The sequence below is a fragment of the Neltuma alba genome, unplaced genomic scaffold, assembly GCF_004799145.2.
Source record: "Neltuma alba isolate B1F8T4 unplaced genomic scaffold, ASM479914v2 tig00012535_pilon, whole genome shotgun sequence".
Classification (NCBI taxonomy): domain Eukaryota; kingdom Viridiplantae; phylum Streptophyta; class Magnoliopsida; order Fabales; family Fabaceae; genus Neltuma; species Neltuma alba.
The window spans coordinates 182,207-193,808 of NW_021637000.1; the positions used below are offsets into that span (position 1 = coordinate 182,207).

General features: G+C 37.5%; 1 protein-coding gene and 1 long non-coding RNA gene across 2 annotated transcripts; both read left to right on the plus strand.

Annotated features, from left to right (window-relative positions):
• Nucleotides 1-846: 846 nt before the first annotated feature.
• On the plus strand, nt 847-6,415 carry LOC114728419 (fumarate hydratase 1, mitochondrial). The gene is made up of 13 exons (XM_028915331.1): nt 847-1,153; nt 1,266-1,383; nt 1,717-1,866; nt 2,123-2,233; nt 2,478-2,561; nt 3,544-3,642; nt 3,749-3,799; nt 3,893-3,942; nt 4,350-4,431; nt 4,566-4,660; nt 5,369-5,435; nt 5,571-5,621; nt 6,257-6,415. The coding sequence occupies exons 1-13, from the start codon at nt 999-1,001 to the stop codon at nt 6,413-6,415; spliced, it is 1,272 nt and encodes a 423-aa protein (XP_028771164.1). The 5' UTR covers nt 847-998.
• A 66-nt stretch (nt 6,416-6,481) lies between these two features.
• LOC114728388 (uncharacterized) lies at nt 6,482-7,368 on the plus strand. The gene is made up of 4 exons (XR_003738666.1): nt 6,482-6,566; nt 6,660-6,689; nt 6,773-6,838; nt 7,210-7,368. It is a non-coding gene; the product is annotated as an uncharacterized LOC114728388 (long non-coding RNA).
• Nucleotides 7,369-11,602: the final 4,234 nt, after the last annotated feature.

An 11,602-nucleotide genomic window follows, 5' to 3' on the forward strand; every position in this document is an offset into this window, starting at 1 on the left:
CATATATAATCATGAAACTCTCCAGGGTCCTATTGAAGAAGCAGATCATTGTAGTTAATACCAAAGGGAATCATGAAATTCACAGTTGCTTGCCAGACATTATGACACATTCTACACCGCGAAGTGTCCATAAACATGAAACACCCAAATAGACATCAAGGCAAATTGCAGGGGGCAGAGTAAGTCGTCCAGAGAGTAAAAACAATCAAACTCAACAAAAAGTCATTCAATTACAGGGGATTTGAGTGCATTTTAGCAAACCTGCTAGAGTTGTTTGTAAATAAGTTTCCTACTTGAGACCTCTATATAATTCTCTCTGAATTTCAAGTGATATAACTCTGTAATAAAGATCTCAAAATACTGTTTTTGGGCGTAAGAAGGAAATCACGTCGGTTGACTCGAGTTACTCCAACTAGAGCCATGCAAAGTTTAATTGCAAACAAGCAAGTTAATGGGCAAAAGTATAACGATAAAACGTAAGAAGGAATATCTTTTAAAAATAAACAAGTGCAAGATAAATTAATTAACCTTAACCAGCTTTCAATAATTTCTCAACACCCATGTGGCAGTTTTTGTTCTTTTATGGTATTTACTTTGGTCCTTTTTCATAAGTATCTATAATAATTTTATGTAAATTAATAAAGTTAGTTAGAATAATTTTTTTATAAAAATAAAAAATTTATTTATTTTACGTCGGCAAAAATAATGTAACATTTTTTTTTTAAAAAAATAAGACAGTTAAGACTGTAACAGCGAGCAAGAACCCCTTTTTTTTTTTTGACCCTCCTAAAAACAAAGGTGGAAAACTCGTTTCCATTACAGTGGCGTCACATGGCCGCAGCCCATCTTTGATCGAAAGCTGACGTAAGCTTCAATTCTATTCTGCCTCCATCTCCTTTCTATTACGCTCTTCATCTTCTAGCTCTTCGACTTCCCCCACTTTCGGCGGCCTCCGCATCCTTGGTTGCCCACTGCATCCTCATTCAGAAGGGCGGAGGATGGCCCTCTACGTTATCTCGCGGCGGTTATCGGGCGGATCATCGGCTGTGCATCCTTCCCTGGCCTTACGTCTTGCTCTCTCTTCTAGGGCCTATTCTACTTCGTTTAGAGAAGAAAGAGATACCTTTGGACCAATTCAAGTCCCATCCGACAAGTACTTTTTTCTGTTTCACGTCTTACTCTTCATAAAATGTTCTTCTAGTTCGCTTTCGAAGCAAGTCGAATGCTTCGTTTATCAATGTCATATGAGATCTTGTTTCTGTTAGATTATGGGGCGCGCAAACTCAAAGGTCGTTGCAGAATTTTGATATCGGTGGCGAGCGGGAACGAATGCCTGAACCCATTATTCGTGCCTTTGGCGTCTTAAAAAAAGCCGCTGCTAAGGTTGTTTTCGCATTCAAGTCTTATCCCTTAACTGCCTTCGACAAATAGCTATATCGCGATATTCCAATTGTTAATGCCCGGTATAAACCGGGTTACTTGGGCAAGCCTGGCTTTTACCCCTATATTTTTTAAAAGTTTGTTTTACTTCCAATTGACTTCTAGTGCTGGCACGTCTGGTGTGTTGGGTGTTGGCTAAATCATACACTACCGCTAATGTCAATTTCAGTCTCGTCTGTTTTAGCGTTACCGAAATTCTTGAAAATTCGTTCCATTATCATCCTGGTTCAATTGAAAAATTGCCCCGCCTGATGGGTCTTCATGCTTCTAATGCAGGTGAACGTAGAATACGGCCTTGATCCCACCATTGGGAAAGCTATAATGCAGGCTGCACAAGAAGTAGCGGAGGGGAAGCTAAATGACCATTTTCCACTAGTTGTATGGCAAACTGGCAGCGGCACTCAAAGCAACATGAATGCTAATGAGGTTAGTGCTCTGATTTGAATACTGCAGCAAACCTGATGGACTTGTAATTATAGTTTATATTCGTTCTATAAAACAATAATTAATTCTGCAGCAAACCTGATGGACTTGTAATTATTCATCATGGCACAAATATCGCTTTCAAATATTTTGTTTAGTCTAGGATACATGGATCATTTATTTGATTGGTTTAGTGAATGCTCGATCCATTTGATGATTGGATTGTCTGATGTTAAAGAAATGGCGTCCTGTTTTGCAGGTTATTGCAAACAGAGCAGCTGAGATTCTTGGTCATAAGCGTGGTGAAAAGTTTGTGCACCCGAATGACCATGTCAATAGATCACAATCTTCTAACGACACGTTTCCAACTGTAAGTTTTGTTCTCTTTGGTGGTCTCAACTACTTTAATTTCCTACCTGAGTAATTGAATTGGCTAGTTATTCCTTGCACTGAGGAGGTAATTACTATTGCTGAGTCCTTTTGAACTGTAGCTGTCATTTTTCAACTTTCTTTATCAACTGTTGTCTTGTTGCTGAAAAAGATCAATATTCTTTTCCTTTTAATTTTTTTAAAAATATTTTATGTTTATTTATTTTGCAAATTTCTACCTCCAGGTAATGCACATCGCAGCTGCAACGGAAATAAATTCAAGACTAATTCCAAAACTGAAAACCTTACATTCTTCACTACATTCCAAGGTTTGATAATTTATTTTCTAGTTCATACTTTCAAAAGAAGCATAGCATGATGGGTGGATTGCTCCTGCTCATGTCAGGAGGTGATTTATTGCATCTTTTTAGGTTATCAAGTGCCCTTGTGAGTCATAATAGCGAATTTGGATTTCAAATAATATATCTTAGACAGATACTTCTTTTCTTTCTTCATCTGAGTGTGTGATCTGTAGGAGAAGTTCAGATGGTTTGGTTTGGTTTGGTTTCATTCCAGTCTTATTGATACATGTAGGAACTGGTTAACCACTAACTACCCCAATACAGACGGCCCTCTTAGGAGATTTAAGTAGAAGATAGTGGAAGATTGATGTTCTGTGAATAGCTGAATGAATACATTTTCTCGTAGAGTACCAGTTTTGTTCTCTTGTTTGTACCAAATTGATAATGGAGCAGGCGGTTGATTTCCAAAATGGACTAGCTGTGGAGAGTATTGACTGGTAGAGGGTTTTAATTGCCAAGGAATTCGAGTTAAATTTTACAAAATGTAGCTGCTGTGATTTCATTTTGTCAATGGCATCTAATTGATGGAGACCAAAATGGTGTAGGTTGCTTAATCTCACTTTATGTGGTATGAGCTACTTTATAGAATTCTCAAGTAGGTTGGTTCTTCTACTTCAATAGCTAGCCTTAGGAGAAGGGTCTCCAACTTGGTTGGCAATCATTTATTTTATCTTAAGGTTCATAGTTAAACACTCAAACCTGGGATGTATTATTGCATCATAATTTTTTGGCGTCCTGTTTTGAACCTATGGTTTCTATGGTTCTTTCTCTCACTTGTCTTTCTGTCTTTAAACTATTTGCCATTGTCTTTGCGACCGTTCACATGTCACAGACCTTAGCTCTGAAAGTTCTATGCTTCTTCATGTACCTTTTTTTTTTTTTTTTTGACAATTATTATTGATTGAATCTATATCTGTCAATTTTCTCATATCCACACAATACCTCCCAGTCTGTTGAATTCAAAGATATTGTGAAGATTGGGCGCACCCATACTCAAGATGCAACTCCGTTAACTCTTGGGCAGGAGTTTAGTGGCTATACTACACAAGTAAGCTTAATTTCCTCTTGTTATGATGTCTTGTCTGGTGTTGAATGGACAGTACATGATTGATACTTATAGCTTAATTTCTTACTTTCTCTTCATTTATTAACAGGTGAAGTATGGAATTGATCGAGTGATGTGCACTTTGCCCCGAATGTATCAGGTTAGATGTCCAAGCACAAACGTTAATTGATATATCTTTCATTTGTTGGGTTATAGTCTTTTAGGGCACTAATTGGTTGGACCTTTTGAGCAGTTGGCACAGGGCGGAACGGCTGTTGGGACTGGATTGAATACAAAGAAGGGGTACATATGATTTTTGGTTGCTGTTCAGATGCATTCCCCCCCCCCCCCAAGTTTTTTGAAATGTCAACCATGGTTATAATATCTTCCAAAATGATTATAATAGATGAAGTTTTCTTTTGCTCAGTTGTATGTGTGCTTTTCATCAGGCCTGGTCTTATTTTATAAACAATCCTATACAAGAAGAATTTGTTGAAATCTACTATATGCATTGACTGACTGTGCACATAGGCACTTATGTTTAGAACTGGTAGCATGTATTTCCTGAAATTGAATTTTAACTGTATTTTCAAAGTGATAGTATGTATTCTCTATAGAAGCTGTGCATTTGAACTGATGCTATATTGGCAAATCAATACTTTCTTTATGTTGAAGAGAACGTGTGTGACTTTATTTGGCTGTCATTTTAGGTTCGATGTTAACATAGCAGCAGCAGTAGCTGAGGAAACAAACTTGCCCTTTGTCACAGCAGAAAATAAGTTTGAGGCCTTGGTTTGTAGCTGAAACTAATTTATTTTCCTTGAGTTGCTGTATGCCAGATTTGTTTAACTGATTTGTGCTCTTAATCTTGCATCACATGTTGCAAAACGTTGGCACCGCCATGACTTCATATTGTCCCTTTGCAGGCTGCCCACGATGCTTTTGTTGAAGCCAGTGGAGCCCTCAACACAGTTGCAACATCTTTAATGAAGATTGCAAATGATATACGTTTATTAGGAAGGTTGGCATGCAAGAATTGTGATAATGTACAAATTGGTTATTTTTATTCTTCTGTGAATTCTTATTTTAATAAACAATCCTATACAAGAAGAATTTGTTGAAATCTACTATATGCATTGACTGACTGTGCACATAGGCACTTATGTTTAGAACTGGTAGCATGTATTTCCTGAAATTGAATTTTAACTGTATTTTCAAAGTGATAGTATGTATTCTCTATAGAAGCTGTGCATTTGAATTGATGCTATATTGGCAAATCAATACTTTCTTTATGTTGAAGAGAACGTGTGTGACTTTATTTGGCTGTCATTTTAGGTTCGATGTTAACATAGCAGCAGCAGTAGCTGAGGAAACAAACTTGCCCTTTGTCACAGCAGAAAATAAGTTTGAGGCCTTGGTTTGTAGCTGAAACTAATTTATTTTCCTTGAGTTGCTGTAAGCCAGATTTGTTTTGACTGATTTGTGCTCTTAATCTTGCATCACATGTTGCAAAACGTTGGCACCGCCATGACTTCATATTGTCCCTTTGCAGGCTGCCCACGATGCTTTTGTTGAAGCCAGTGGAGCCCTCAACACAGTTGCAACATCTTTAATGAAGATTGCAAATGATATACGTTTATTAGGAAGGTTGGCATGCAAGAATTGTGATAATGTACAAATTGGTTATTTTTATTCTTCTGTGAATTCTTATAATGTTGTCCTACTATAGTGGTCCTCGTTGTGGCCTTGGTGAACTCATTCTTCCTGAAAATGAACCAGGAAGCAGTATTATGCCTGTAAGATCCTCATGCCTTATTAACATACATATGTTCTCAAAATAAGCCTGTTTATTTTTGTTTGATGATAAACTTATTGATCCATGTAAGTTCTATTACATGTTGACTGGGACGCATCATTTTTCTTCTGTACAGGGAAAGGTTAACCCTACCCAGTGTGAGGCTCTCACAATGGTCTGTGCACAGGTAAAGATTAACTTGTCCGGTTTCTATGAGATAATAGTGATCAATTGAGCTCTAAAAGCATGCAGTGTATAGGCTTGGAGACTGCTAGGAACTAGCGCCCTTTACTAGGATTGTGTTTTTTATTTTATGTTGTGATTTTGTATTAGCCATCATAAGTGTCTTATGTCAGTTATTTTAAGTTAGTGTCAGTTTTACAAATGTCCTATGTCGGTTATTTTAAGATAATGTCAGTTAATGTCAGTTTTATATGTTTGGGAAAGAGTAGTTATTTGCAGTTACTGTATTAGGCTATAAATATTAGACGTATTCTATCAATGACATGGATGAATGAATGAATGATTATATAGTTCGCTAACTGTCTCCTCTTTTTCCTAGAACTAGATGCTGGTTCTAGTCTCTCTCTTCTCTCTATTCTCTTTCATTCTTCTTCTCTCTTCTCTAGAATTACAGATTCTGGTTCTAGAGTTCTTCTTCTCTACTCTTCTCTTCCCCTTTTCCCCTTTTCTACTTCTATTTTTCATATTTCTAACGGAGACTTACTATTCTCTTTCCCTTACTCATGCATTTTCAGTTCTGTAGTGATTATGGTTATGTTTAGAATAAAGTTATGAGTGACAGTTTATTTTAACTTCCAGGTCATGGGAAACCATGTAGCCATCACAGTTGGTGGAGCAAACGGTCATTTTGAACTCAATGTATTTAAACCGATGATTGCAGTTGTCTCCTGCATGTATGTTTCATCCTCATCGTCTCTTCATCCCCAATTACAACTTATTTTATGGCCTATCCTATGATGTTACGTAGCATATGCACTCATAAAATTTTTTTGTTATTTCTCATCTGATAGTCACTTAGACTACTTGAGATGCGTCAGCTTCCTTTGAGAAGAATTGCGTAAGAGGTATTCAAGCTAATAGGGAAAGAATTTCAAAATTATTGCATGAGGTGAGTTGTGGCTTGCACAAAATATCTTTATTGATGCCTTCCTTTATATCCCAATTTAATTTATCTTGTTTGACCTTTTAAATCTCCTTGCAGTCACTAATGCTTGTCACATCCTTGAACCCAGTAAGTTTTTACTCGTCTAAATTTGTGTAGCTTCCTTAATTTCATGATCTTTTTGAATAATAGCTTTAATGCCCCGGTTTCAGAAAATCGGTTATGACAAAGCCGCAGCAGTTGCCAAGACAGCGCACAAAGAGGGAACCACTCTTAAGGTAATAATATCTTCTTAATTCTCATTAGCCCTCACTGACTACCCAAAAAAAAAAAAAATCCTTGTTAATCTTGAGATTCTGTTGATCTTCTGTGTTTGATCTCTAGATGTGTATACATAAAGTTTACTGTTCTGTCTACCTACATCAGCTACGAACAAACTAAATTCCATTTTAAGCATATCTAAAGTTATTTGCACACCAATTTCAATTCAACTCTAGTATTGGTTTGGCCCAACCATTTTGTCTGCCGTCGATGGGAAAAATGTTAATCTAAAGGAGTTGATGCCTTTATAATGGATTTCTGTACGACATTTGTGGCTTCCCAATTACTTGTCTGAGATATTGAAATTGACGAAAAACTAATTGTGCAGGATGCTGCGTTGAAGCTTGGAGTACTAACCTGTGAAGAATTTGACACTCTTGTGGTGCCTGAGAAAATGATTGGCCCAACCGATTGACCGAATATTAGGTTTATGTAAAAGCTTCAGGGATAGTTCCCTGTTGCATTGAAGTATTATTTTTTTAACCCATCCTTTGATTGGGTCGAGGAATGATTGGTTTAATAAGTTAAAATTTTGACGTCCAAAATTTGTATTCTTGAGGGAGGGCCCCTACAGATTTGGAAGGATTCAATGTGATGCGGAACTTGCTGACACAAATAAAGGAACTTTTTCATTTTTCTGGCCATGATTTTCGTCGCTACTCTTTCTCCATTCTACCTCTTGCGCAATTCAGGTGTTTTAAGTATTAGGTGTTTTTTCTTAGATTTGTACGAGCAGCTGGTCTGCTGTTGACTTGGCTATTGGCCGACAGATTAAGGAACAATCAATGGTTCGTTTACTTTAGGTGAAAGTAATTTTCGGCTGATGGCTGAATTAAAAATTCTTAATTTTTGCTGCTTTCAGAACCTAGGAGTACTACTTTTGCAAGATAAATAGTAGTTCGATCTATTCATAAGCGACGCCATTTCCCATAAGAAAGACAGCGACATTAACAAAAGGTGTGCATGTAATACAGGGGACTCGTTTGTTTGCAGCGCAAGCACCGGCCAGTGCGGTACTTCACAGCAAAGAGACAGAACCAGGGGTGCCTTTTTTTCTTTTTTTCCTTTTCTTTTGGTTTTTGGAATTAAAATGGCAAGCACAATTTTTTTTTTTTTCGACCTGAGGCAAGCACAACTTCAAACAAAGAAAAAATGCAAGAGGAAAACGAAGGCTAAACCAAGCATATCCTATCATTCAGAACAATTTCCACGCATCGAGTAGCGATATTCCATCAGCTTCAGGGGCCCCAACCGTATTGCTTAGTGCTTACGGCAACTGCATTTTGTGTGATTATTTTGTTTACCAATTGTTTTATTTTCATGAAATTATTCCTTCACCTTGAGGATAGCAAGATACACATTCTTTACCCTCAAGGAAATGCAAGGAGCATGCGACGCCCATTTTAGCCAAGTTCTGTCTATTCGTCTACACAAATCTGAATATCAAGCAATAACCTTGCAGTTGAAGCTGTGGAGATCCCATACAGCAGCAGAAGAAGGAATTTCCTGCCATTTACACCATACAAGTTATAGCTTGCGTTGCTGGACTTATCCACTAATAAATCACCTGGATACCCCGGATAAGCTCCGACCCCAAAATCCCTGAACACGCCGTGACAGCTTCAAGCGGCGCCAAGGCATCGCCTTGAAAGTACCCTGTCTTGTAAGGATTAGTCACAGCCCCCACCAATACAGCCCCGATGTTAATAATACCATACCATCACTTTCCACACCGTTAGGAGCCAAACGAGCCTTTCCCGCGGACCATTCTCCGGAATAGCATAAGGCCATGCGCACAGGCCCGGGCACTGCGCTAATGAGTCTCCTCCACATGTCCATAGACAACTCTCGTTTTCTCAGATACCTGGATGCTATCATGAAAGCCGCATGATCCCATACAGAATCGTTCCACGCTTACATCTTTAGCAGTCAAAACCAAGTATATTCCATTCGAATCTAATGGGAATATCTTGTTCGATATCTTGTTCTTGATGAGGGCTGCTATTTGGGCACGCTTGATTTTCTTTCCTAGCGAGTATATGTCCCCTACTTGTTTGATAAGTCTAGCAGTTGTGGAGACTGGTTTGCCAGAGCTGTCCTGGTATGAACGGATGGCTCTCCACCATGCAGCAACAGAAGGCTCTTGGTGGGGAAGATGACTCTTCAAAGGATTGAAGGAGGCGAAGAAATCGGTTATGGAGGGTTCCCTGTTCATGCCCTTTGCACAGGCAGTCCAATGGCTCGTTTCAAATATTAATGAATATGCATGTCTTTAAATTTTGTAAAAAGCTCAAACAGTAAAAGGTATTCACACTCAAACAGTAAAAGGTATTCACACCATATCAAACATATTTAATTTATTTCTCTTTGCATCAAGCATTTTCGTTGTTTCAAGAGATACAAATGCTGCCTAATTATACACTGCGAATTATTGTAGAATCATACCACACGAAGATTTTGATTTACACCAACCAGCCTCAATTATATGGCTGCTAGACTTGACACTTACTCTCAATCATAGCGCTAATAATTCCTATTCAGAACACTGTTACTACGTCCTCGTAAGGGGACATCATAGGCATTTGCTTTGTCTGTGTCGATGGTTAAATTTGCCCCCTTTCTTTCACACCGTAAAGCTTCAAGAGATTTACACTATCATTTTCTAGCCGCGGCCAGCAAGAGAGAGAGCACATATTTTGGTGCGTGCAGGGGACTTGTCATATAGCATAAAGCATCACGGCCTCCACGCCATTCACGTTTTGATAAAGACAGAAAGTTGAAGATTGTTTGCTAAAACACTGGTATTGTACGGGGAAATTTGTGCAGTTACCATGAAATTAGGAAAAGGATAACGATGAAGTCTCAGTCCAATAATGCGGAGTTGAAATGCGAGGAACCACAAAGCCAATATTGTAGTTCAAGTGTCTGATTCAGTGCTTCGTATCTTTTATTGGGGATTTGGACGAATCATTTTCCCTTTTCCTACTCATCTGGATTTGTCGACGTCAGAATTCCTTTGAAGAGGCATACCAAAACTTACAGGCAAGGCTCCGTTACCTGAACCTGAGATTTAGCCCAAGCTGATTAGGCCCCTCTGAAAGCCTGGGTGTCAACCTCCTCTAACCGGCTCAATCTAAGAACGTGTTTAGTTCACCGTTAATGAAACGGATTTCTGCAGAATTGAACCGACTTTTGCCAAAAGCTACTCTAATTTGTGTTTCCAAAACTAACTTGTGTCGTTTTCTGATCTGCAAACCAAGGTTGAAAAGTAACTAATCGCCCGTTACAACTTTCTGTTTTTGGAAAATTCTGCTGGTAAAAGTGGAATCCAAATACGTACTAAACCACCCACGGAACATTTCAACTTGCTTTTGAAAAAAAATCCCAGACATAATTATTTGACTGTAAATTTCGCCGGTGACGTTTAACATGCGCCCACAATGCACAATCTCATTTGTACATGCATGAACATGTTATCCGCTTCAGAAAATGACAGATGGACAGTCAACATATAAAAAAGTCATAACATTCTTTTCGTATTATATTTATTTGTATCCGTCTGTCCTACCATCCAAAGTGTTGTCATTTAGTTATAACCAACGCCTACATTTAATACTACCTTTGACTTATATAATAAGGCTCAATCAGGTCAAATGTGTGTGTGTGTGTATATATATATATAAAAAGGCTCAAGGCCCCTTGTAAAATCTTTTCACAATGCATGGCATAAGACTTTAATCAGAATTATCGTTTGGAATAAACTTATAAGTAGTTGTTCTGTCTAGATTTACATAATACAAGATAAATATACGAAATAAGTTTTTCTCGACTTGTTCATAAGTAATTTCAAATGTGATTCTAAATGGGGAGTGAAGCACTTACAATGTGTTTTCAAAATTACTTTTCATGTACTTAATTACTTTTCAATCTTTAATATAAGAATCACTTTATAATATAATATATGAACTATAACGTAATTCTTATATTAGAGATAGTAGCGAGTATAATTTACGGTGTATAAGGCTTGCATTTAATTGTATGAAACTCGTTCGGTCGTTTTGCGCCCAAGACGCGACGGGCAACCACGGTTGAACCCTAGTCATACAAACTTTAGGGTCCACCTCTTTTTTTTTTTTTTCTCATGTGTTTTGAGCATCTTATTTTTATCTTTGTTAATTACATGCGAAAACCTTAAGATTTTCTCGTCGCATCTGATTGCATTTTTTTGGACAAAATCGGATTGCATTTTACCTAGTGTTAGTTTGTCAAATGAAAAAAAAAAAAAAAACAACTGCATGTGCTTGAATTTTTGGTGAAAATATTAGCAAACCTTTTTTTTTCCGCCCCGATAGATGGCGATGTTATATCTACTTGATAACCATCATTCAAATCCATTGAACATAGCTCAGCATTGTGATTTAGAGGATGAGGCTACGAATCTTCTCTTTCAGTATTCGGCTTATGCATCTTTGCGTGGGGTATCAACTTGATTTGTTCTTTTCTAATTTATCACACGATTTTTCGTCTGTATCTGATCTTATTTATCTCGACATATTAACATATTAGAAATTTAATTAATCTTGCTTATTTTATTACTTAACCTGATCAATTTTTAAAAACGAAAGAATCAAACAATCAAGATTCTTCCAAAAAAGGCCATAGAAATTAACAGTAACAGACAACATAATTTGATTCTTCCATTAGTTTCTCATTCATGCGAA